The following is a 27,440-nucleotide window of genomic DNA, read 5'->3' as shown; positions in this document are numbered from 1 at the left end:
CAAAACAAACATTTCATATAGTTAAAGTCTCAATTACAAAATTTTTGTTTGACTAGGCTAGTCCTCTGTAAGTATCAATTAAGTAAAACTTTGGTAACTAAAAGTTTATAATAATAATGATAAATGATTATATACTTTATCTAACCTAGTAACTTAGTGTTCCTTAGAATAACTATAGATGTGTATCTATTAATTAACATTCCATCAAGGTTAAAAAGTATTATTTGATGTATTTCCATTTAGAAATGTAACTGTTAAGTGGTAACGCTTTTTATAACACTTTAGTGTGCATTATAATATTCTACTACTTTCACCAAAGATGAGTAGTTTTAAACTTTAGGTCAAATTAATTTGCACGACTAGATGTTGTAAACGTGGTTCCACAGAAAGTTAGTACTATGGAAGAGTAATTTCCATGAACAACAGTTGTAGTCATGGAAGACCAAAAACTACACAGTTTTCTAGACGTATTTTCTAGTTTTCGATAGGAAGCACCTGTTACCTGATTAGAGATATGACACAACTTAGATATACCATATCTTCTTTCGTAAACATACTTCACATTTTGTATTTCCTTAGATCTGCAGTTTTAAAATTATATCACATTTTTATGATATGAAGCGATCGAAAATGAAATTACGGAATAAGTAACATAATTACTTAACCAAATTTCGATATATACTGCTATTAGTTATTTAAGTATGATATCCTGTTGTATGACAACTCCTCCTGTAGCTCTTCTAGGGTTACTGCAGGTCCCAAGCCAGGGTAAACGGGGAGGGTTGGACATGGGGTCAGAATCGCGATCCCTTACAAAAAAAACTTGCTAAAAAATGCTAACCAGAATGAACGAATTGGACCATTTAAACTCTGCTTTCCGAGTTGAAGGAAGGATTATTACGCCTCATAGTGAAAGCCGATATTCTTCGGAAGTCACAGGAACGATACCCCTTCTAACAACCAGGGCAACAAATAATATAGGTACACGGAATGTCCGAGCAAATGTGAGGGATTTGAAGGGACAATTAAATAGCTGTGCAAATGTGCAGATACAACATGGCGGTTCTCAGAAGAAGTGAAACTTAATAAACACAACCTGGACAGAGAAGTTTAGATTCGAAAGCGATGCTGTTATACTATGGTCTGAAGAAGAAAATGCTTTGCACACACAAGGATTTGGATTGATACTGTCCAGAGGAGCAGGAATCGCACTTATAGGATGGGAATCACATGGATCCAAGATCATCAAAGCATTTCTCGAAACAAAGAAGGAGTGAATCACAATGAATTTTGTCCAGTGCTATGCACCCAACAATGATACCAACGACGACGATAAACATCCTTTTTACGAGAGGTTGCAATCAGTCATAGCGAAGTGCTCAAGAAAGGACCTCACCATCCTGATGAGTGACCTGAACAACAAAGTTGGAATGGACAACACCTGGTATGAAATATCATAGAACAACATTAAGTGACTGGGAGGAACGAACGAGAGTGATGACAGAATTGTAGATTATTATGACCTCAACATAATGGTTATAAGTGGTACAATATTCCCCTAAAAACTCATACACAAACTACACAGACATCACCCTATCACAATGCAGAGAATCAGATAGATAATATTTGCACTAGTGAAAGAATCAGAAGGTCAATGGAGGACATGTGAACCAGGAGGGGAGATGACAGATCTTCAGATCCCCAGAACTTGATGATTGTCGAGAAGAAGCTGAAACTAAAGAAGCACTAAACAGCTGGGGGAACAGCATAGGCTTCTTGCAAGATAGTGACAAACTCGACGAATTCCAGATAGCTCCCGACAGCAGGTTCAAATCATTACGAAATCTACTCAAAGATGATGAAACTACTTTGGTGAACAACTGGAAATGGATCAAAGAAGAACTAACTTCCACGTAAAAGGAGGAACCGGACAGCAACAAGCATCACCATAACGAATGGACCACCATCAAAACCCTGAACAAGATTCAAGTACGAAAGAACAAGAAGACAACAAACAACAACGGCCGAACAAGAACAGAAAAAGTCAAGTCACAAGCTGAATACATAGAAGCAAACAAACGAGTGAAGCCGAGCATTAGAACTGACAAGCAGAGATACATTTAAGACCTAGCAACAAAAGCATAAAAAGGCTACGAAAGGAAATATTAGACAACTATATAATATAACGAAGAAACAGGAAGGGAAAAATAATAAACCAGAGAGACCAGTCAAGAACAAAGAAGGCAAGCCAATCACTGAGATTCAAGGACAGAGGGAAAGATGAGTGGAACACTTTGAAGAACTCTTGAATAGGCCAACTCCATTAAATCCACCGGACATCGGAGCAGTACACACAGACATTCCTACACCTGTCACTACACCAACGATCGAAGTCAGAATGGCCATCACACAAATCAAGAGCGGCAAAGCAGCAGGACCTGACAACATGCCAACTGAAGCAATGAAATCAGATATAAAAGTAACTGCAAATATACTCTACACTCTACTCAAAAAGATTTGGGAGGAAGAACGAGTGCCGACAAACTAGAAAGGAGTGTAGTATCAGTTGTTATGTTAAGCCCATATACTTTATTCTAGTTGCTGGCCAAGCCAATTCGCCTGTCATGAGTCATATTTTGATCTTGTTCATTATTCGCTTATTAACCTTGGCTATATTTTTATATGAGCGTATATGTGTTCACACTTCGTATCTTACTCAACATATGTCTGCCATTCACTTTTGTCTGATTATAAATATTGAGTAACGCTTGCTTAAAACGAGTTGGCTTCCCAGCCATCTCCAATACGCATCATCTTTCGCCTCGTTCACTTCCTTCGCTTATTCGCCTGTTCACTCGCTCGTTATTATTCGCTCAGGTGTTGCTAACTTTCTCACCTGAGTTATTTGACAATAAACTGTAGTTGCTGCTATCCTTTGTCTTCTGATTTTACGCGCCGTTAAGATTAGAATTATATCGGTTATCGAAACGAACGATTAACGAATCGCGGCACTACATAATTGGAGGCCTCGCCGTACGAGCACGACGCTACAGAATTGGAGGCCTCGCCGTACGAGCACGACGCTACAGAATTGGATACCTCGCCGTACGATCACGACGCTACAGAATTGGATACCTCGCCGAACGAGCACGACGCAACAGGAGGATGCCTCATCAAGATACCAAAGAAAAGGGACCTGAGTAAATATGAGAACTACAGAGGCATCACACTACTAGGAAGTTTTCAGCACAATCAAATCCAGGTCGAGACAACCAGTGTAACAGAAGCCTCTGCATTAGTAGGCCTCAAAGTACACAAAGGAAAAGGCAAGATCCTTAAATACGACACACAGAACACCAAACAAATCACACTTGATAGAGAAACTCTGGAGGAAGTAGAATCTCACACGTACCTGGACAGCATCGTCCATGAACAAGGGGGATCTGATGCAGACGTAAAGGCAAGGATTGACAAAGTAAGAGAAGCATTCCTACGGTTGGAAAACATATGGGACTCAAAACAACTATCAACCAACATCAAAGTCAGAATCTTCAATACGAACGTCAAGATAGTCCTACTGTACGGAGCTGAAACTTGGAAAACCACCACAACCATCATCAAAAATGTAAAAGTATATCTAAACAACTGTCTGCGCAACATACTTAGTGTCCATTGGCCAGATGCCATCAGCAACAGCCTACTATGGGAGAGAACAAACCAACTTCCAGCTCAACAGGAAATAATTCTGGAGGTGAATTAAACATACGTCATAGAAATGATCAAGCTGCATCATGAAAAAAACGCTAATTTGGAATCCTGAAATGAAACGGAATATAGGAAGGCCAAAAACGCAGCCGAGAAGTGGAAGCAGACATCAAGATAATTAACAGCAACTGGAAAACATTTCCCAGGATAGAGTTGGATGGAGAATACTGGTGAGCGGTCCATGCATCTCCACAAAGGGGTAACAGTTGTATGACAATTATTTCACCCAGATTCATCATATATTCAGTATGAAATTCATTTTAAGTTACAATGATTTAGATGTATATATTAGGTTATGGGAAAGTATCTTTATATCAGGAGTACAACCTTTTCATAAAAGATACACGTCCTTCACTAGACAGATTTTGTCTTCCTTAATGTAATGAACGAAGGGTTGGTAAGAGTAAACCGATTTATTGTATTAAGCAAAATCATACGCTGCAGTTGTAAGATATGAAAACAATACATTTGCACATGCTTCCTTGAGTTATCCCTTACAAACTCTATCGTTCTTGAGTTCCTGTTATTTCGATTGCTTTCTGTTTTTCTTTCTCTTCCATCCGGAAGAATCTGTTATGTCCCGATAAGTATTATGAATGGTAACTTTTGAGAACTATTTATGGACCAATATGATACATATATTTTTGTTGTATAATTGTTAACTAACTAAACCATTCGTGTCCCTCTTATTATAGGCTTTATTTTGACCCATGAACTTTTATTATATGATTTACCGTTTTAAGTCATAACCAGTCTATTAATTACTGATCCCCTTATTCTTAGCCACATTTGGCTGAATCTTGTATACATGTTATTTTCTATTTTATGGTACGATGTGGTCAGTTTGATTGGTATATAAACTCAGTATGTTTGAAATATAATGATTCATACCGTAGAAGCTGATATTGGTGTTCTAGACTCAATTGGTTGAGCTAGGCAAATATCAGGACCGACAAGTACTCTAGACTGCTCGTATGGATTTTCTGTGTCATTTGTCAGATCGATAATTCACTGCTCTCTAATTGACAGTATTATCATGTCATATATTAAACTGGGCACGCAGACCAAAAGTTATAACAGAATCCTACTTCCGATTCCTGATACCCACTATATACATCTGTCTGTAAAAGTATTACGCATCACAACAGTTTCGGCCTGAGTCAAGAATATTGGAGGCATAATGTTGAAGAGGGATTGTGGATATTCACTTATTTCGTTCACTATCGCGCTAGGATTTTGTAATTTCGAAGGAATGTTCAAGTTGAAATAATGGTCATATCTAGTTCCAATTCATTTCTGATAAAATTTACAACACTTATTCCTTCTCAAATTATATTGTCTATGCTTAATGTTTTTTACAACCACCGATACTGTTCATGATTCTACTATACTGGCATTTGTTTTGATTATTTCATCTAGCTATGTTGATATGGTATAGTAACTTAAACCGATGCGAATATGTCCCAGGTTGTTCTATGTTGTTTATAACTGAATCTATTTACTGCAAACTGTCAAATTTCTTGCCATTATTTGTCGAAAATAACGACAATTAAGTGAAAATGTACAGTTTAAAAAAACGTACTAAATGAAAAAAAAAAGAACATCCTGAAACATTCTATGCACAAAGTCAATTTATTCAATGTAAGATTGATGATAAATAATGAGAACTATAATGTGCTTAGAAAGTATACATACAAATTGATATCATCACCTACAAAACAACAAAATCCTTATTTATTTCACCACACTAGCAACTTCTAGAAGCCGGGACATGTTCGATAAATGTAGTTGATTCCAAAACGTGGCATCAGTGCTTGAAGTCACTAACTTCTAGTCTGAGCCATGTTGGCAGATGCAGACTACTTGGTTGGGGTCCGCGTGACTATCGCAACCAATGGTTGGAGACTCTAGGTGACATGGCTCAGAATCGATCACAATGGCGTAGGTGTATACACTCTTTATCTTCCCTTAAACCTTGAGATTAAAATTGCTTCATAACTGTCTTCCTTCCTATACTATATGCCTATATACAACCTATCTTTTATATATTACCACCACTAAATTAACTATTTCTATGAATCCGGTGTTCATCTTGTTGTGTTAACGAGGTATGGCAACTTGGACCGATGCATAAATGTGCCTGGTCCTACGTTGTAGCTGACTGACTGACTGAGTTGATTCCTTGCTCCAATCCTATAGACTCAAAGAATACATCAAGATGTAACAGTTTTTTATAAATAAAAAAAAACATTGAATATTCAACAAATAATGACACAAAAGACGAATGAATGTTACATAATATGAGTTCACTTAGCAAGTACAATTAATAAATAATGTTATACGTTTTGGACAAAATGATTGAAAAATAAAACATAACGATAAAAAGTGAAATGCATGGGTTAATCATTACAAAAATGACTTTTTTTTATTATTATTACTATTAACATTCTGCAGCATTTAAACAACGTAAACGAATTTTTAAAGCATCCTCTAATAAATAATCACGTAAATTCCATAATGCTTCAGTTACTGAACAACTTTGAACTTTTTTAGGATCAGTAAAGAAATTTCCTATTAATTGATTAGCTATATTTGGTTGAACTGGTGCAGCTGTATCTACAGAAGCTGATAATTGGTTATGCCAATCACCTAATCCACCCGGTGCATTCTTACGTAAACGACTAATGTAACTGTAATAAAGAAATGCAACAACAAAATTATTAAAAGTTACTTTGTTAAACATATACATCAATAAAAAAAATGAATTAAAATGGAAAAAGTTGTCCCTTTTAGATAGTAGTGTAACTAGGAATATTATACATTGAATATTGAAATGATACTAACCTAAACTAACGTTACTTTCTAAATTACAAGTGTGTTTAAAAGATTGTATCTGATATAATAATGTGATATATAATACTAAAACTACTGTTATTATTACTTTTCATGTTGATGATTTCTGGATTACATTATTTTGAAGAAAGGAAACGAGAAAAACTAAAACAATGACTGAATAAGAATTTCACTGTTAGTTATAAATAATGTAGGTTTGATAGGAAATTTCGAGAATGTTCAACTGGTATGAACAAAACTTGATATAGTGATTTGGTATTTATTTAAAAATGAAAATATGAATGAACTGTGACAAATCAAATCTTTACCCCGCTTATTTATACTAGGAGTAGTTGACTAGTGATATCCGTAATCAAAGAACCCTTAATTTTACTAAGAGCTACATTCACCGAAAGTTAGCCTAGATCCAGACTTTAGAGACTTTTGATTATTCTACATCAGTATCACTAAGTAGCAAATTCATCAGGTAGGAGAAATGGAACTAAACGCTCATGAATAAATTGGTAGTATGTGACTTCGGATAGGACGTTGTTATTCAATGTTGTTAGTGCTGACTTATTGTTAACTGGAAATTCATGAGATCACACATAATGTCATACATGTTTTGATATGCATAGTATCGGATCATAATTAGTCGATTATTTAGTACACATCCAAAAGATGAATACTATACTGTTATTGGCTACAATGATATTAGCATACATATGATTCCACTTACCGTTGGTAAATTTCAGAATGAAGTACACGAGAAGTTCGAGGTGGAACCGATACAAATATTGGAGAAGATGGGCGGCCCGTTTGAGGTTGAGTTGGAATGGTTTGGGGTTGAGATTGAATGAACTGTGTTCCTGGAACAACTGAAACAGAAGCCATTACATTCGGAGCGATTGGTTGACTTTGAGGAACTACAAAAATCGATAATTGCAAGTAATTAGTACGGTAAGAAAGTAGTACACGTAGCTTTATTACAGAACAGTCAGTCAGCTACAACGTACGACCAGGTACATTTATGCATCAGTCCAAGTTGTCATACCTCGTTAGCACAACAAGATGAACACCGGATTCATAGAAGTAGTTAATTTAGTGGTGGTAGTATATAAAGAAAGGTTGTATATAAGGATATAGTATAGGAAGGAAGACAGTTATGAAGCAATTTTAATCTCAAGGTTTAAGGAAAGATAGGGAGTGTATACACCTGCGTCATTGTGATCGATTCTGAGCCATGTCACCTAGAGTCTCCAACCATTGGTTACGATAGTCACAGAACACAACAAAACCTTTAAGTAATAGTTACAAAATAAAACGAAGAAACAACAACAGTAAGTAATGTTTCCTACATGTTGTTAACATTTTATTTTTGACGCTGAAAAATGATGATAAAAGAATCTTCAAACAAGCCAATTATTTTCCGAACATGGAATAAAATTCATACGAACATTTGCATTTGAATGAGGTCCAACAAATAGAAGTAACAATGCTGTCTAAAAACCTAAAAGAAATATTTCGAGTAAAAAATCCACTTGGTATTGTTTAATTGAATCTTCTCATTGATGTTTAGGATTGCAAATGATCAGTCTTTTATTGGCATATGTGCATCCTGTCCGGATTGCTTCAATTAAGCCATACCAATTGAATTTAAACTTCACTTCATTGCACAATCAAGTGGCTATCAGGACTCAGTAGCTATAATTATAAAATCTAATTTAGGTAAAAATAGGATACTAACAGTTTTAACGTCTTTATTAGTTGATGACAAATGTTATGAATATTCAATACAAACCAATCATATTCGAACTTTAAACTCTCCTTATGATAGTCTACATACATACACTTATGCAGGATATATATATATATATATATATATATATATATATATATATATATATATACGGGACAAACGTAAAGGGATAAGAATAAATACAATGCGCAGATTATTTAACACTTACGAAAAGTTGAATTTATAATGATCAATGGATAGCAGATATGAAAATAATGAAAAAAAGACTTGGACTGCTATTGAAGACACAATATTTAAGAAGTAGTCTTAATAAGGGGCAAAAAGCTGACTCAAATAATAAAAAAATACGAACGTCAGGAAGGTTGTAGCTGTAAATAATTCCCCAAAGCTGCAATCACCTAAAGGTGAAAAAAACACGGAAAAATTACCTTGTTGTACTAACTGGTACTGCGGTTGTACTTGTGGCGCATAATCTTGAGAACAAGCTCCCAATGTTGGTCCAGGTGGTTGCACAATATGTGGAGCACCTACGGCCGCAACAGCTACGCCTGGGTGTAACATAGGTTGATTTAATGTCGGAGTTGTCGTTGTTACTAAACCACCTTGTGCTAAAGCTGGAAACCCTGTTGAAGATACAGACCCTGTTGAACCTAAAAGTATCTGGGCTTGTTGAACGTTAGGCATAGAAGGACCAGTATTTGTACCCACGGGTAAAACGGGTGGTACAGTAGTTCCTGATCCAATAACAGTACCCATTATAGTGGGTGTAGAACACACGCTAGATGCAACCAAAAGCCGTTGTGGTTGTTGTTGAGTTTGGGGGTGAAGTTGTGGTTGGTAAAATGGTTGTTGTGGTGTTCCAGAACCGACGGTCCCATTTGGAAGAATGCCATGTTGTTGGTTGGAAAGCTGATAAACAACCTGTCACACGGTCAATACAAATAACAAGGAACAAGAAACATGAGAAAATAGAGATTCATAAGCTATATATCACACACGAACCTTGAAAACATTGTATGAACTCCAACATATAACATACACAACGGAAATAACGAGGCATCATGAGAAAATGTAAAACCATGTTATTAAGCGTTAATAAGACATATGTACCTATGTGGAAATGAGAATAGTATCGCAATAAATCAATAAAGATGGAACAAACTACCAATTCAGAAATCTGGTTTATATATGAGATTACTCAAAATTATTTTCCTCAACAATTTCGAATGTAACGATGATTTATTCTGAACTGAAGATTTAAAAAAGCATTTTACCATCCCAAAAAAGATTCTCATTTTGTCTTTATACAAGTGAACGTAATTCACTAATCTAATTATAAAGTTGAAAACTGACAGAATCAAACGTTAAACATTACAAATACACTGAAATTCGATGACCTGATGAGTTGGAGTGGCAACTGGACAGGCTGAAGCGATTGCAGGTATTGTTGCATATGTAGTTTGAACAATATTAGCAGGCTGAGCAGGAGATGCAGTAACTGTCTGAGATGGCAACGCATTATGCCCAACTACACTAGGTGTTGTTGAGGAGGCATGGACAATTTGAATTACTTGACCACTTGGTGTTTGGTAGAACTGCATAGTAGCGGCTGTAGCAGTAACAGGCATTCTAGATGAAGAAGGCGGATTAATCGCTGTAGCAGAAGACTGAAGAGGTATGGTTCCACTAATGTTAAGTGATGAAATACATGTAGCAGCTATTTGCTGTTGAATGTGAAGTTGTACTTGTTCTTGTTCTCTGGCTTTCATTTGCATTTCTTCTTCAGCCATATGTTGTCTAATTAGATGAGCTTTTTGCTCATATAAATCACGTTGAGCAGTGGGCATTTGACGCCACTACATAATTATAAAATAAGAAAAATATAATTTAACTGAGATTGATAACCTTACTTGCTTAGAAATCAGAAATGAGAAACCGAACACTAAACTTTACTAAAAATACACATTACAATTCATAAGAAAATATGTGTAAGTCTAGTCACCCCGATAACGTGTGGATAGTTTGTCATGGGGCATAATTCAGAGTAAACCAAATATAGAGATAATTTGAAAAGTATTTCGACAGTCTTAATAACATTTAAAAACATAATGAAGCCTTTTAGGTTATTTATGTCGACGACAGGATATCAAAATAACATGTTTGTAAGCTATTTTGATGCAGAATAACAGAGTCAGAGTCAGTCAGTCAGTCACAACGTAGAACTTCGTACGTACGTACATCAGTTCGAGTTGCCATACCACATTAGCACAGAGATGCAGTTGTCGATTCAAATCCCATAGTGGTAGAAGTAGTAGGAGTATAATCAGAAATCCAAAAGATTAGGGGTTTCAAGAAATTATTGAAGGAGTATAGTACAGTGAAATAAATTTGGAAAGAGAAAAAGATAAAGACATGAGGAATTCAGAAGATTAGAATTTGGTAGAACACAAAGAGTGGATGCATCTTCGCCATTGCAAACGATTTTGAGCCATGTCATTCAAGGTCTCTAACCATCGGTTGCTGTCATCTCGCGAATCCCAACCAGGTAGTCTACACCTACCAACATGGCCCAGTCCACTTGTCAGTGGACTTGTCAGAGGTTAAGCACGAAAACAGTATTGATGGATTTAACACAATCACTCACCAGAAGACCAACTTCACGAGATATTTCACCGAATGGAGCGTCAGGACGTTCTTGTAATAACTTCTTTCTAATTTCGCCAGCGTATAAAACATAGCCTGACGGCGGTTTACGAATTTTCCGCTGAGAAAAAAATGAGGAAAAACCTGATCACAATCTATAATATTATAAAATCTATGTTCGAATGAAGGAAATGTACTTGGATTACAAAACTAAAACAATGTGCAATGTCTTAAAATTTGATTTTTGGAGCAAAGATTTGCAGTAACGATAAAAGTAGTTCATTAATTTAACTAGTAGAAAATACCAGAGGTAATAATAATGATAAAAGTTAACAGATCATAATATCACTGCCGAAAGTTCCAAATATTTGGGTTGATTTTGACTAGTATGAGAAAATAATTTGAGATTATGATTTCACAAAAAACTCCTTATGCTAAATAAAACTTTCACAAATAACTTACGTACCTTTTTACCTGTACGATCTACGTTATTTTCAATGAAAGCACGAGTAAGTGCATCAATTTGAGCTGGTGAAGTTATACCATGAACTAGTGCATTACTACTGGTAGGTAAAACGTTAACTGGTGTGCGGCCGACTCCTGGAGTTGTACTATGACCTATAAGTGGACTAGATCCAGAGCTTTCACCTATTAATCCAGTAGATATACGGTCAGTTTGTTTCGCTGCATCAACAGGTGATAAATTAGGAAGAGAAATCAATGGAGCGGCAACCATATTGGTAGTAGTTCCGGCTGCTGCTGCAAGTACGCAAGTAAATGCCAGAGACAGTGGGCGATTTAATTGATCATTCTGAAGTGGTTCAGTGGATGCTTGAGCCAAAAGAGGTGATGCATCCTATAGGAAATTTAAGATTAAAAAAAACAACACAAGTTATCCATCATGACGCTAACAGTAAAGTTCAAAATAAGATGCACTAAAATAACCATTGAAAAATAACTTGATAACACCATGAGAACTGAAATGAAAAGAATGATATGAACGACAACCCAGACATAAGGAAACTTTTGAGGTCGAACTAAACTATGCTATTCATCTATTAGATTAAGGTTCATCAAGTAATATTACGGAAAACGCTCATCATGTAAAGACTATACAGCCATTTAAATTGAATTAGAGAGAAATCGAGTATAGTCGCATCAACACGACCAATGAAGGCAGTAATTAAGAATTTACTTCACAGGTTGACGTTTTTAACATGTTACACAATAAATCATCATAACATGTTAGGAGTATAAAAGTTTGAATACATAAACTTAAAATCATTGATACCCCCAAATGCTCTGATATGACTGAGAGTGGGGAGGGCCCGCACTCTCTCTCGAAATGCTCTCAAACGGCTACGCGTATACAGCTACTGCCATAGATGTCCTACTAACTGCCTTCTTGTGGCGGGATGTTGCTTACGAAATTGAGAGGACGAAAACCGAATTTCCGGCGCCTTAACCGGGTTGATAGACATGGAAAGACCATCTTGGGGATTTGGAAAAGCCTGATTCCAAACCAATGGTGCACATGGACTCCAGTATCCTGAGGGAACAAATGGCGTATGAACCAATTGTTGGTCACTGGTTACCATGGGACTGCATCTCCTTACGATACTCCACTGCCTAGTGGATCAGATGTTGACGTCGAATGTTCCGGGTGTGGCCCCCTAAGAAAACCACTTGCTTCAGTTTTAGGTACCTGGAAAGTATCACAGCCCTCACACAAATCAAATAAGATTTGTGTAGCGCATATATATCTGGTGCCCCTTTGTACCAATATTTATGTGTTTAAATAAATAAATAATCATTATTCCACAGTTCATGGTCACTCTGTGACTTGAACCCAATACCGCTCGCTTCAAACGCCATCACATTATACGGTTAGCTACTGATAAATTGCAGTCTTAAACATCAGTGGAAAGATTCAAAGGACCAATATGAAAATGAATAATAGTCTTTTCTTAATATTTCGAAAAAAGCATTGATAATGAAGAAATAAAATACAAATTGAAGTTTCAAATGAAAAGTTAGAGGTGCGCACTTACTTTCCTAGGCATGATTTGTTGGGGAAAGAAATAAAATTCATCTTCATGTATATCATTTGATGTAAATTGAAATTTCTAAGCAAAAATAATGAACAGTGTACAAATTGCAGACAAGTTACAAATATAAAAAATAAATAAGTAACACTTCCGTTCTATAAATTTGCCTAATATATGCATTTTGACATACATCGTATTCATATACTAAGTTTTAAAAGCTATCAATACTCATAAATAGTGGGCAATATCTCGTATACTTGTTCATACAAATGAAATACTTGACACGAATTTCAATGTAATTTGAACCGATTGACTGAACTTTAGACGTATATCCCTGAATGTTTGTGATCAAAGCTGATACTAGTTATGATACAGTTGCTTGATCATCGAATAGTAACCAATCCCATATGTATTTCCTTGTGGTGATGATCGGATTATAACAACCAAGTTGTAATATCCACATTAGTCTAAGTGACTTGACTCGGATGGCTAAGTGATAATATTTCAGACCGTAAATAAATAATATATCTACTCATTGGGATATTACAAATATATTTTTTATTTATAACAATCTACCCAATGCTCAATTTATTATAAATTATTTCAGACCGTGTAACTAAGTGACAAGGGGTCGAATCTACCAGGAAGTACCAGTTACCTCACGATTATAGGCATACCTTGCTGATGAGTACCAATTAGCATAACATCTAGGTCAGGAATGTCTTATCGACTACATCCAATCACCCAGCACTATATATCATAATTATAGAAGATATAATCCATGACAACAATAAAATAGTTTTTAAGAGACTGCAAACACAAGTATACAAAAGGCAAATTCATAATTCAAAGAAAACCTCTCCTCACTTAACATTAGAAACAAATATACCAACTTAGGGAGCATAAATTTGTTGCATACTTTCAGAAAAATTGAAACGCAAATTATCAAACCATGCGAATATTTGCAGAAATAAATTAATTAAAATGATCTAATCGTTTAATGGAAAAAACCCATCATGTTTCCAATAGTGTACAAAGTAAACCTTATGAAGAGCTTATCAGTCTTATATATAATATAGATTTCAATTACTATGCATGGCAAATTATATGGGTATTACAACTGTTCACTTACTTTTAATCCTTTCTTAAGTTTACGAATTACTTTCTCAGTTTCAAAATATTTTGAATCACACATATAAATATCTTGCTCCGGTATTTCGGTGGGCCGGGCTAAAACACAGCACGTTAAGTTGTTTTACAATTATTGGTTATCAGTACAAATGATGAAAAGCGGTAATAATAATAATAATACAAACTAGTAATATTGCGATCATGAACCGGTCAATGATAAACAACTACTGGAAGTAACGGAAGGCCACTTCGTTTTGGTATGGGACAGCTCAGCAGTGCACATCCACGGCCACACACACGGGAATCGAACTCAGGACCTTCGGCCTCGTCTGGACGCTTTACCTTTAGACCATTAAGCTAGAATCCAACGGTGTTAACGTCTAGTCGCAACCAATCCACTATATAGCGCGACCATCTCCCATAATCTTCGATGAGTAACTTTACCACACCCGACACAGTTGAACTCCACTAATCACGGCTTTTATACTGATAAATCAGTAACATGTGAATTCCGTGAAAAACAGTACTAATTTCTAAAGTGGACGAAATCAATCTTAGTTATATGGAATATTAATTCTTTGTGGATAGAATTCGAGCGGCACTAAAAAGAGCTAGACCAACGTGAAAATGGTCACTACTCAGCGATCGATCCATTGTAAATACCTGTTCGTCTTGCAGAAGGTCAGTTGTGGTGCGAATGGCTCAGTCTTCACGTTTAAAACTGTGAAACTGAGTGACATGTGTTTGAAACTACCAGCGAGCATCAGTTTTTCGAGATTATAGGTTCTTCTTTTCGGTAAGTCCCAAATACCAAGAAACGTAAATTCAAAACTTTTTAATCACCTACCAGTAGAATTATTCATTTTATTGATTATTATTAACAGAAAAATAAAACATCTACTAAGTAACTACCTTGAGAGTAATCACATGGACGCATAACATAACATTTCCCTGTAGCTGAAGCAAGCGCATGAGTAGCATGATCAGCCCCAGTGAGAAAAACTTCTTTAGGATAAAATAAACGTGTTGGTAAATGATCCACCGCCGATGAAATAACGAACCATGGTCCAGTAAATAAAATAACATTTTGACTGAAATTTTAAAAGATGAATAACAGTTTTGGTTATATGAACAAAAATTATTTTGGAGATAAAAACTGAAAAGAAATCAACTAACCCAATGAATATATATGTACTAAACTTGTGTCACATTTATGACGTACAAACCCGAGATACTATTTAGATGTTCAGACTGAAGAATGAGTTTTGCAAGAAATCAGAGTTGTTGAATTCAAATATTATTAAGTGGAATGATGGGAGAGTATTAATAATGTACAATTTCACGTAAAAAAAATTTATGACCAATTAATCAAACTTAATATAACAACAACATACAGTTATCTTGAAAGAAATTCAATTTATAAAGGTTCAGTTTACCATAATTTCTGATTACACAACTTCTAGACACTGCAAAAACCTATGGAGTAAATCTACATGAATAACATTTTTAAAGCCTAATAATTTCATCATATAGTATGAAGAGTTGTTAAACAGCGTCTCGCTTTATCAAATATGTTTCAAAAAAAATACTGGAGGATTTAGATTAAATAAAGAAAACGTTGTGGGAGATGACATCAGTAGAATTATTGACGAAAAATTGACATATCTGAAAATAGCTGGTTATCAGCATCCGATTAATACAAAATGTCAGAGAAATATATTGAATTCCTTCAGATGATTGGAAAATCGCCCAGATTTAGTCTTATTAATATTCCTGAGATTATAACCATCAAATTCTGCTAGACTATTATTCTTTTGTTACTTCAATCAATATTCCCGAGACTTTGCCTTGAATATAGTATCTATATCTTGCTAAAGCATTTAAAGCTTATGTAAACCAAGATTTTCGTGGAAATATAGAATCTCAGCAACAGAAATTTCACAAAACATATAAATATTTGAAAACACTATGGGGTAACAGTTATTTTTTATGGTAACTTACGCGCAGGATTTCCATAGTTTGTCAACTCGTACAATAGAACGTTCAGAAGATCCATTAGTGGAGGGGACATATAGAAAGTCGCCTTTATGTACAAATCAAGGGAACAGAGTTACATGAAATCAATGTAATGATAAAATTAACAGAGGTATATTTTTTTAAAATGAGAAGTAGAAAAACTAATATGCATGATAGTTATGGGTCTTTCTAAGTGTAGTTCCTTTTTCTAAAGTTAGCAGAAAGTTATTTCATGAACGTTTATCGATAGAGACAAATTAGAATGCCGGACAACTGTTCAACTGTTCATCACCAGGCATAAACAGTATTCATGATTGATGCTAGATTAATGAAAGACCTGATTGAGCAACATTTCACATTTCTGTGTTTTGCAATCAAGTGATGACAGAATCTGTTGTAACGAGAGACGGAACTGCTTGTCCTGCGCCACATTGGGCAGTCCTGACCGTAGCTGCTCTCTTGACGTGGTGATAGGGCTTACCTATCGTGGTCACTCAACCGAGTAATACTGGTTGGACCATATGTTTCTCTAGGTCCTACCATGTCAGGCAGGTCGGTTGAAGAACGGTAAGACTAAAAGCTGCAACTTGAGGCCCGAAGGCGAAGTCGTAATGTTGACTGTAAACAGGTGTGACGGAAGTAAGATGTTTCCCTTGTAAAACCAGCATCTGCAGCGATGCTGCCTTCTAACGACGGAAGATGTTAGAAAAAGTCGACTCTGAAAATGTTAGACCACATCTTACTCCACAGATTTCAGTGTTAGGCGGTAGGTCTTTTGAAATACAGAGCTAATTCGTCAAAAACTTCTCATAAAAAAGCCACGGGCGACCGATCTCAAGCAGTTGTACCTTGGGCTCTGCAGTTATGCTTACAAGTCTCTTTAACCACCACTATTTCAAAGTCTTCTTTTATAGGTCCTTCAAGAAAAATATCCTTACACCGTGCGGGCAACCGGGAAGTGAAAACCACCCCCATACCTCTATCAGCACACGAGATCATTTAGTTGGTGTTTGAATCCCCCTCTCACCTCTTAATAATTCTTCCATCCATACAACTAAACTTTCTCATTTATCTTTATCAACACGCGCCATGCGTACCAATTAAATGCTAGTAACAGGAATGAACTTACTTTAGGATACAACTTCATAAAAACATCCGTATGTAATTTTATAGTTAGTTTAAACTTAACGTCATTTGTAAATAATACAGTTTATATTCTGAACATTTACTTTACTGTAGCTGTTATTAAGATTCATTTACAACGTTATTTATATATATATAGCATTAATCAAGTTTTGTTATTATTCACTTACCTAGTTTCACTGAAAATCCATTCTCATGAACATATTGCTCATAAACTACAGTTCCTTCAGTTTCGGTAAGATCCTCAAGAACAATTGACTATTGCACATATTAAAAAATAAGACAACCAAGAATATATATATAAACACCTATATATTGAAACAATACACTAAATAATTACTTCTTACCCACTATTCCATTCAAAATATTGTGAATACGATTCATTTAACCAGTATCATATGAAAACAATAGTATGTTACAAAATCGGTCAGTCAGAAAAGGCATGAAACTTGGTCCCGATGTGCATTAATCATAAATTGTCATACTTCAAACAAACAAAGACAGAAAAGACTACGGAATAAGTACCTTGTCATTTTTAACTGAAACCCCATTCATAATCTGATTTTAACAATTTAAAATTTTTTATGCACAAAAGTATTTCTTAAAAATGATGAGATTCAACGAAAAATGAAATACTTACTTTCAATGTTTGAGGCAAAGGATAATGCATTTGAACGAACAAACTGCTATTAACCTGTTCTAAGGCATTTCCTAAAGGTTCATTTGGAGGTAAACGTGTTGGTACAAATGGAGTAGGTCTAGCTTCTAATTCAATCCCAGTCGGAAGTGGAATATTCCAATCCTATAAACAAAAATTGTAATATACACAAAGCATTTGAGACACTAAACAATTGTAGGTATCATGATTAGTAGATACTAGGAACACTCTGATGAGCTTCCGTAAAAATACTGAGGAGCAGAGATAACTTAACTGTAGAATGATAAAAAGTTTACGGGATTGTGATAAGTAATGGGAAAAGAAAGCAAAATGGATTGAAAATGTAATAGTGACAAATAAAACTGCGACATTGTTTAGATTTAGTTAAGTAAGATTTGGGAAGAAAACTTAGTCCCTAGTAAAAAATGATCTAAGGAAGAAAGGCCACACTAGACAAGTGGAACGAAGGGTGAGATACTGATGGAGTGTTTCAGTTATTTATTTAAACATAAAAATCGGTACAAGAGGGAACCAAATACATATGTACCACATAAAAACAATGAAGTTGTGAAGAGATAGAGAATGGAGGGTGAATATAATAAAAGAAGAGCAACAATGAACAGAAATTAGTGTCAAAGTGAAATAGTACTACTAATAATAATGGGAGAAGCAGTTTAGTTATGAAAAATACAAGAAAAAACTCGTTCACTTAAAGAAGCTCCTATTGTAGTGAACAAGAAGACGAGTGGGGACAATCGAATGTATTTGACACGGAAATTACAGACTGTCTCACTAAAATCTGACAACTTTACAGTAAACAGTTAATTTGAAAACCATCAATCAGTTGTCTCAATCTTGACCGTTCCTTCTGCAAATATCAGTCCATAGTCTCCGATTATTATTGATCATGCATTTTCATACCAATTGCGTTTCGTTTCCACTCTTTCCTTATCGATCTTCTAGTAAAATACATTCTCTGGCTGACCATCGTCATAAACTACTTAAGTGGACGTAAGCAACCCACACCACACTATCATTTATAAGAAGTAAAAGAAAACTACTGAAGAACCCCTTCTGGCTTCTATGCAGAACCATGTCTGATACCACATCTGGCCACTGTCTTGCACCATCTCTTGGAACAAAACCGAAGATTCGTGAAAGACCCAAGGGAAGCCAGTTCTGTACAACTTTCTTTCATACCACGACACCATGTCATACACTGACCACCATTCCTCTTTTTCCAACCAGTCCCTACGTCAGCAAATAATCCACAATGCGGAGTTTTCTGGGACGACATTCGTAAGACATGTCCAACCCACTGAAGTCAGTGTCACAAGTCGATGTTTCAATATACTGACACCAGATGAATTATCAACGCTGTGCACGGACACAAGATGCCAAACTTCTACATTGCTAGCATGATGTTGCAACCAGATATCAGTAATCCTTCGGATACAGCGATTATCAAACACAGTTGGTCATCTAACATCCTCAAATTAAAGAGGTCAGGTCTCACAGGCATAGAGAAAACCTCCTCTCACCTACGCGTTGTAGATCCGAACTTTCACAGCCAGACTAACATCACGAAGGCACAAAAGATGGCCAAGATGGGCATAAGCTGGCCTGGCTTTCACCATTCGTGAATTGATTTCATCACTTACGCAACCACCAACACTTACACAGCTACCCAGATACACAAACGTCTCGACTACTTCTATTCACTCACTACTCAGGATGAATGAAGGATCAGAGTCCTGTCAGTCTTGTAAAAGCGCTTTGCACTTCGAAGGTGCAAAGCACATACCTTACCGACAGACACTAATTCCCAAATAATCAAGTGCGGATTTCATGGCTAGTGTATCATCGCACAGTAAGACAATATCATCCACATACTCAAGGTCCAAAAGCCTTTCTCCAAACAATAGATCCACGCCACCATTACCTACATTCATCAGAACTGTTTCAAGAATGTCATCAATGACAAAGTTCAAGAGAAATGGTGAGATTGGACAACCCCATCTAACATCACTGCTTCAGGGGAACAATGGAGAGAGGTGGTTGTATACCCTCACTCTACCGGAGGTGTTTGTATACAGGACATTCAAGATGTTAATAGACTTCTCAAGCGAACCTCTTTTCAATAGACAATCCCAAAAACAGTCCTGTTTAACCAATCGATGGTGATCCTAATGTCAGAAAACACTACGATTGTTGGTATGTGATAAGTATGAATGTTCTAACATTTGGTGAAGGGTGAAGATATGATCAATACAACACCTCAACAAGAACTGAAACCAGCCTGTTTCTCGTGAGTCAATCTTTCTCCGGTTTTCAACAATCTACGAAGTATGACGGAAGTCAATAGTTTCGACACAATCGGGAGTGGTCTTATCCCCCGATAGTTGTCCCATAAATGACGTGAACACTTTTTAAAGACAAAAACAACAATCGACTAATTCCACAATATTCGAACACTTTCCAATCGCCTGACATTCGTAAACAGCTCAGTCATTTTCTTAGTCAGAAAGTTGCCGGAGGTATGTCATCTAGACATAGTAATTTATGGCATTTTAAAAGTTGGAGTTCCTCGCGGACTTCAAACTCGTTATATGTGGAACATCCATAATGGACCATCGAGGGCAGGACAGTCTGATAGATGTTGACAGGGCAGTAGACCAGTTGAACTGTTCCTCGAAAAACTCTAACCATCGTCTAAGACATCGATAGATGTTAGTGATTGTCTTCCCGTCAACTTCACAGATTGTTTCACTCATACCAGACTTCTTGCTGCCAGTGGCTCAGATGAGTTGAAAAAGCTTCCGGCAGTTACCAGGTGCACCTGCTGCTTCCAACCATCAGGCTTCTCGGTCCTTACAGAAGCTTTGCAAAATTTCATTACGCAACAATCTTTGTTTCTAGTCAGACTCACGGTCACCCGAATTAGACCGATGGGCTTCAAATAGTTGTAAGGAGTCTGTAGAAACCCAGTGCTTGTAAGCGAAACGTTTCGCGAAGCCGCAAGCAACTTTACTCGTCATTCTCATGGAGTCATGCAATTGCAATCAATGTTCATCTATACTTCTCGGTGGGGTGATAGCTAGCCCTGAACCGAGCACGGTTTGATATTTAGTTGCAACACAAGCCACAACCAATTCGCGGACATCGATCCGTTTAGGATGATGAATTTGTTGGCCACTGAAACGTAAAGTGAGATTAGTGAAAACAGGGGCATGATTAGAGTCCAGGTAGGTACTCCGAAAGGAGTGGCAGACATGTATACAGCTACACCAGCGGTAAGTGACTACGATGTGATCAATCTGAGTCCAGGCTTGAGATGTAGAGGGAGGACACCAGGTAGCACACTGACGATGACTGTGTCAGTAGTTAGTGTTAGCCAGGAACAGGTTGTACCCTGAGCAAAGTTGCAGTAGACAGTCACCGTTATTTGTTTCAGTAACATCTATTTAATCTCCAGTTGAGTAGTACGAATATATCAACTTTTTCATTTTAAAAGTCTATCAAATGTTCAGATTACTTGTTAGCAATACCTATAAATCTATTTAGAGTTGATGGATATACATAAAATACAACTTTGAAAATGAGGTCATTTTGCTGCAAGCTACAAACTTTAGGAAAAATGAAGATAAATACCAAAAAAAATTTGTGAGTCAAAAATCGAAATGTTACGTATTCTTACGTCGAGATGTTGTGTACACTGTGAGCAGTACTAATTAACCAGTTGGACAACGAAAAGCAAACCAAGTTGGTGAATATATAAGGTCTACTTGTAGGAGTTGGGAAGCTCCGATTTCCAAACAACGATGTATATGGGCTTCAGAGTCCTGAGAGGACGAATGTTGCATAAACATACTTTTATTCAACAGCTATCATGGAATGAAACCTCCGAAATATCTTCCACAGTCTTTAGGTCTGTTATGCCCCGATAAGAATGATCAATGGTAACTTTGAGATCTATTTATGAACCAATACTTTGCACATATTTTTTTCATCGTATAATCGCTAAATGACTAAACTATTAATATTCGTGTCCCCCTCATTATAAGCTTTATTTTGAAATATAAACCACTGTTATATGATTTACCATTCCTGAATTATGCCCGTCTATCTCCCCTATTCACAGCCACAATTGGCTGGGCCTCAAAGTACACAAAGGAAAAGGCAAGATCCCTAAATACGACACACAGAACACCAAACAAATCACACTTGATAGAGAAACTTTGGAAGAAGTAGAATCTCACACGTACCTGGACAGCATCGTCCATGAACAAGGAGAATCTGATGCAGATGTGAAGGCAAGGATTGTCAAAGTAACAGAAGCATTCCTACAGTTGGAAAACATATGGGACTCAAAACAACTTCCAGTCAACATCAAAGTCAGAATCTTCAATACGAACGTCAAGATAGTCCTACTGTACGGAGCTGAAACTTGTAAAACTACCACAACCATTATCAAAGATGTAAAAGTATATCTAAACAACTGTCTGCGTAACATACTCAGTGTTCATTGGCCAGATACCATCAGCAACAGCCTACTGTGGGAGAGAACAAACCAACTTCCAGCTCAATAGGAAATTAGAAAATAATGCTGGAGTTGGACAGAACATACGTCATAGAAATCATCAAGCTGCATCACGAAACAAGCAGTAACTTGGAATCCTGAAATGGAACGGAATAGAGGAAGACCAAAGAACACATTACACCGGGAAATACAAGCAGGTATGAAAAGGATGAATAGCAATTGAAAAGGATTGCCCAGGACAGGGTTAGATCGAGAGTGCTGGTGGGCGGCCTATGCTCCTCCACAAAAGGTAACAGGCGTAAGTAAGTAAGTAAGTAAGTAAGTAAGTAAGTAAGTAAGTAAGTAAGTAAGTAAGTAAGTAGGCATATACCATTTCTGGTGCCCAGTTATACCAGATTCTATTTGGATTCAATAAATAATAAATAGACCTAAATATAAGAATATATTGCATAAGTCACAAAAAGAAATGAATCAAATTGTATTCTTATTCTTAACCTACCTTGACTTTCACAAATAACTGAGATGTAATGGAGAACTGAGATTCACAAATAAATACATCACGTTCTTCAAGATTCTAAACGGAAGAGGAAGAAAGTACACAGTGAAAAATAAAAATATTTGAAGACAGGTTAGAAAATACTACTGGTAGTGGAATGCAGTTTTAATAGGATGTTTACATCATTCAACGATGCAAATCTCAACCATTTCCGCATTCGTAGACATAAAAATTAAGAATAACTTTTATGGAAAATAAAACTGACTTCTATGTTTCGAAACCATATATATACCAGTCAGTCATCCACAATGGACTTACCTTGTAAAGGTAAGTAAGTCCATTGCGGATGGCTGACTGTTATGCGTGTACGATATATTTTTTTACTATATCATCAGCTATAACCCAATTATAAATACAACAAGTGACCAAAAAATCTTAAGTTAGTACATAAATGAACGATCGGATGACATTATTTGAAGAAAACAAGTTCCTTTTTTATGGAATTAATACTATATATATATATATATATATATATATATATATATATATATATCCTACGGCAAATATACAACACAGAAGTTCGCTTTATTCCTCTTAGTCAACCGGTATGAAACACTGACAATCAAATAGAATAAAATGTGAATACTTAAAATATTTTCTAGTGATATATTTAAAGAAGTAATTTTGTTTAATGTCAGTAAATAATAAATAAATAAACTAAGCTTAAGTACATGTAAGGGAAAATATCAGCTAATGAATTTTCAGTGACTGAAATGATCAAAAGATATTTCCTATGTCGACAGGGTAAGAGCAGTGGCTCAATAGTTAAAGAATCCAAATTTCAGCCATTAATTTGTAGGTTAAAAACAAGCTCATCCTACTTCCCTATTCGAATAGACAGTTAGTATCACTAGCTTTCATCACATTTAAAGTCTGATTCATAGTCAAGTATAAGAATCTGTATACACAGTAACTGGGTTAGTAATAATAACATACAGATAGCAAAAATTTAAATTATTATTTATCAGGTGTTTTTCGTTTTCCCTGTTCTATTTCTTCATAATATTATTTTATAGGGCAGATTTATCACACCATAATTATTATCAATTAATTAACGATAGCCAACTAATGGTCAAATTTGAAAGTTTCTGTTCATCAGAATATCAAAAGACTGGATAGACGTTTACAAGCCTCCTCTGTAAGCTGAAATTTATAATTATTTATAAGTCCAACAGTGAATGATGCTTTGATATTTTAGGCATTTTCTTATAAAAAAAAGTTTACAATTGTTAACTAACTTTTGGCTTGTAACGAATGAACTGCGAAATATGCATCACAAGACAACGTCCCATTATTTGATTAATTTGAACTGTCTCACCGAGAGCTGTACGAAAAACTTCAGCGGCTAAAAGACGCCTTCGACGTGAAGGATGTGCTTCAGCTGGTCGTAAATACATAGCCAGTCGAACATTAATTGTACAAGGATGATCAACCTTCACAGATGATTCAATGTTATCACAACTATTTTCTCTTTTCGATTGATCTTCCTTATTAGGTACTGATTCTTCGATTTTGGACAGCGAATGCTCTACCCGGCTGATACGTGTTATACGACCAATATGACATTGAGTAACATTGGGTCGCATTGGTTCAATATACACATAATCTCCAACATGATAGGTTTGACCACGTGCTTCGAAATGCTTAAAGAAATATTTGATTATAAAATAATTACTTAATGAATTATGAGTGAAATTCTTTATTTCTTTTGCATAAGTACAAGGTAAACAGCTTAATCTTCGAAAAAATATTTCAAATCACGTAGATATAATTCATTCTATCTTATAGATAGACAATAGTAATATAAAGACTACATAGAATGCAAAATAAATTCAAAAATGGCATTATAAATTGAGACTTAATTTAAAAGTGGAAACTGTATAGACCCCGATTATCTATAACACTACTGGGTAATAATGAAAAAATAATCACAATGAAAGCATACTTTTAATTCGCATTCTCCGTCTGAAAGTGGATTTAAAGTTTCTTCTCCGTTTTCATCATCATAAACTGGAAGTTTATGGTTTGCATTTTCCTCAGTAATGTCACGTTCTAAGGCTGCTTCTGTATACGACAAGGCAGGACTGTACAAAACCACATGAGAAGGTAATACAGATCCAGAATCATTACTTGGTGAGGTCTGAGTTCCTGATCTCCGTTGCTGACGATGACATAATTCGTCCCTAAGACGAACCCAACGGTGAGCTAATTCAGCAGCATCCAATCGTTGTTGTTTAGTAGGGCAAGGATTTTTCACGTCCGCTGGTTGGTCAGATCCTTCTCCGATTCGGGCTCTAGCTAATATCCCAAGCCAATCTGATTGAAGACTATCTAGACGATGATAAGAGCCTTCTGCCACTGCACGATGAAGTGCAGCCAAACGAGCTGCAGTCACAGAAGTAAGCATAGATTCAGTACCATCACCAGCTATTAATGAATCTACTAATCCTCGACCATCTGCATCGCAAGCCGTTAACATTGCATTGTGAAGATTAGTCAGCAGACGGCGTAAGCCAGTAGCAACATCAGGAGCAATACATGGAGGTATCGAGAGTGCCTGCTGATGGGCAGATAATAATAATGATCGCTTGGCAAGACATACCCGATGAAGTATCAGTGTATCCTAAATCAAAGAAAAACGTAATCATGTATTAACAGCTTTAAAGCTAGTAAAAAGCTGAGTGAGTAGCTAAGTAGAAAAATCAAGCTCACCGCATAAATCTGCGAATCAGGTTCGTTAAATCTGCATGCGTTGTCAAACATTAGAAAAAGTTCACCAGCAAACTCTTCAAAATCCGTATATTTCATTTGAACCAATTGTTTAGCCACAGTTTGTAATTCAATGGGTTTCTTAATAAACTCATAATAAGTTGGAAGCTCATTTCTAGTTGGTAAACGCATAAACGGATTAGATAAAACTCTCCCGTTGATTTGATATTCACGAACTGCCTGAAAAAGCTCCAACATGACCCGTTGCAAGAGTGAACAAGTTGGTTGGCCAGACTGTTGATGATGGACAGCAGGAACAGTATTGACTAAACTAGCATGTGACTGAATATTTGAACTGTCTAACTGTTGTGTTAACCTTAATTTAACGTAAATTTAAAAATTGTTTAAGTACGAAAGTTGGAATGACTTTATAGAAAGGATGGAAAAAAATTAATTTACAGAATTAATTTACAACTGAAGGAGGCTAGTTAAACGACATAAAGTGAAGTGAATTCAAAAAGATTGCTGAATCAGTCTGTAAACTAAATGTAAGAGAAGAATTACTGTTCTATTCTGTTACCCAATATTTATGTCACGTTGATTTCCTCTGAAATGAAACAGAAATATCCAGGTTTTGTTACATGTGAAACATGAAATTACAAAACCTGAGAAAAATCAAGACATCTACGTAACAAGAACAATTTTACGCCTGTTTGAATAACGTTTTAAATCTTCGGATCACCCACACGACATAAACTAGAAACAATACACAGTTAATGACAACACAATGACAATGGATTTACGACGCAAGAAACATTAAGCTACCGTTCATTAGAATTTTTGTAATCCAAGCTTATTCTGGGAGCCACACCAACAATTTAGTCAATCTTTAATCACGCTTATAGAGAAATTATAACTTCACTAAATATGGAAGTGGGATAAATTAAACGCTGGGACAAATTATAATTTTTGAACAAGAATTTCATTTCCACACATTAATTCCGTTGATAAGACACCTCTTACAATAATAATGAATCAATAGCTCAAATCACCTGTGTATGTTGGTCTGTCAATCACGAAACGAGGAACATGATACAAATATGTACAATATAAGAAAGAAACTTTGAATACACTATTGATATGATAATTTCGCAGCGTCAGATGATATGCAAACATTATATCATTGTGAAGACAGAGATTTGATAGTGACCTAATGTCTTTGAGAAGAATAGGAACTGAGCTTTGGAACAGCCTGTGAAGAATAACAACCCCTCTTTCACACAACCCATACTGTTGATACAAAACAGGTTATAGATTGTATCACAAGCGTAGCCGGATTGCCTTACATAATCACTACTAAGAAATCTATTTTGATCCCTGACTGGACAATGGTTAGTTTGGAGTAGGGCATCCTTTGTTTTATTGAATAACTTGTCCACAATCGACACATTAAAATAACAGGCTATACGGTTATCATCACCGTCTGCTTGTTGTCAATAGTGACGATGCCAGCATGCTTTCCTTTGCTTTCGTTTGTCATCTATATATTTCAACAAGTTATCTAATATTGTTTGTTTTAATACATCATTATGGCTATTAAGCACACAACCTATTCCGGTGCGTTTCTGAAAACTGTACAA

At 36.0% G+C, this 27,440-nt stretch overlaps 1 protein-coding gene across 1 annotated transcript in view; it reads right to left on the bottom strand.

Moving 5' to 3' along the window:
- Positions 1–5,979: 5,979 nt before the first annotated feature.
- Positions 5,980–27,440, bottom strand: part of Smp_128120 (putative polybromo-1) — a gene marked incomplete at its 5' end in the record, with an annotated part of 37,422 nt that continues 15,961 nt past the window's right edge. The window contains 16 exons of the mRNA XM_018796260.1: positions 5,980–6,455; positions 7,337–7,523; positions 8,785–9,277; positions 9,754–10,212; positions 11,001–11,120; positions 11,466–11,855; positions 13,051–13,125; positions 14,180–14,277; positions 15,091–15,269; positions 16,180–16,261; positions 17,508–17,595; positions 17,978–18,139; positions 23,035–23,109; positions 24,330–24,734; positions 25,037–25,714; positions 25,804–26,176. Of these exons, the coding sequence (XP_018650491.1) occupies positions 6,206–6,455; positions 7,337–7,523; positions 8,785–9,277; positions 9,754–10,212; positions 11,001–11,120; positions 11,466–11,855; positions 13,051–13,125; positions 14,180–14,277; positions 15,091–15,269; positions 16,180–16,261; positions 17,508–17,595; positions 17,978–18,139; positions 23,035–23,109; positions 24,330–24,734; positions 25,037–25,714; positions 25,804–26,176 (4,114 nt within the window). The 3' untranslated portion in view covers positions 5,980–6,205. The remainder of the gene's footprint in view (positions 6,456–7,336; positions 7,524–8,784; positions 9,278–9,753; positions 10,213–11,000; positions 11,121–11,465; positions 11,856–13,050; positions 13,126–14,179; positions 14,278–15,090; positions 15,270–16,179; positions 16,262–17,507; positions 17,596–17,977; positions 18,140–23,034; positions 23,110–24,329; positions 24,735–25,036; positions 25,715–25,803; positions 26,177–27,440) is intronic.

This window comes from Schistosoma mansoni, chromosome 2 (genome assembly GCF_000237925.1).
Source record: "Schistosoma mansoni strain Puerto Rico chromosome 2, complete genome".
NCBI classification, from domain to species: Eukaryota; Metazoa; Platyhelminthes; class Trematoda; order Strigeidida; family Schistosomatidae; genus Schistosoma; species Schistosoma mansoni.
Note: the sequence above shows the minus strand (reverse complement) of the source record. Positions and strands in the feature narration are given on the sequence as shown.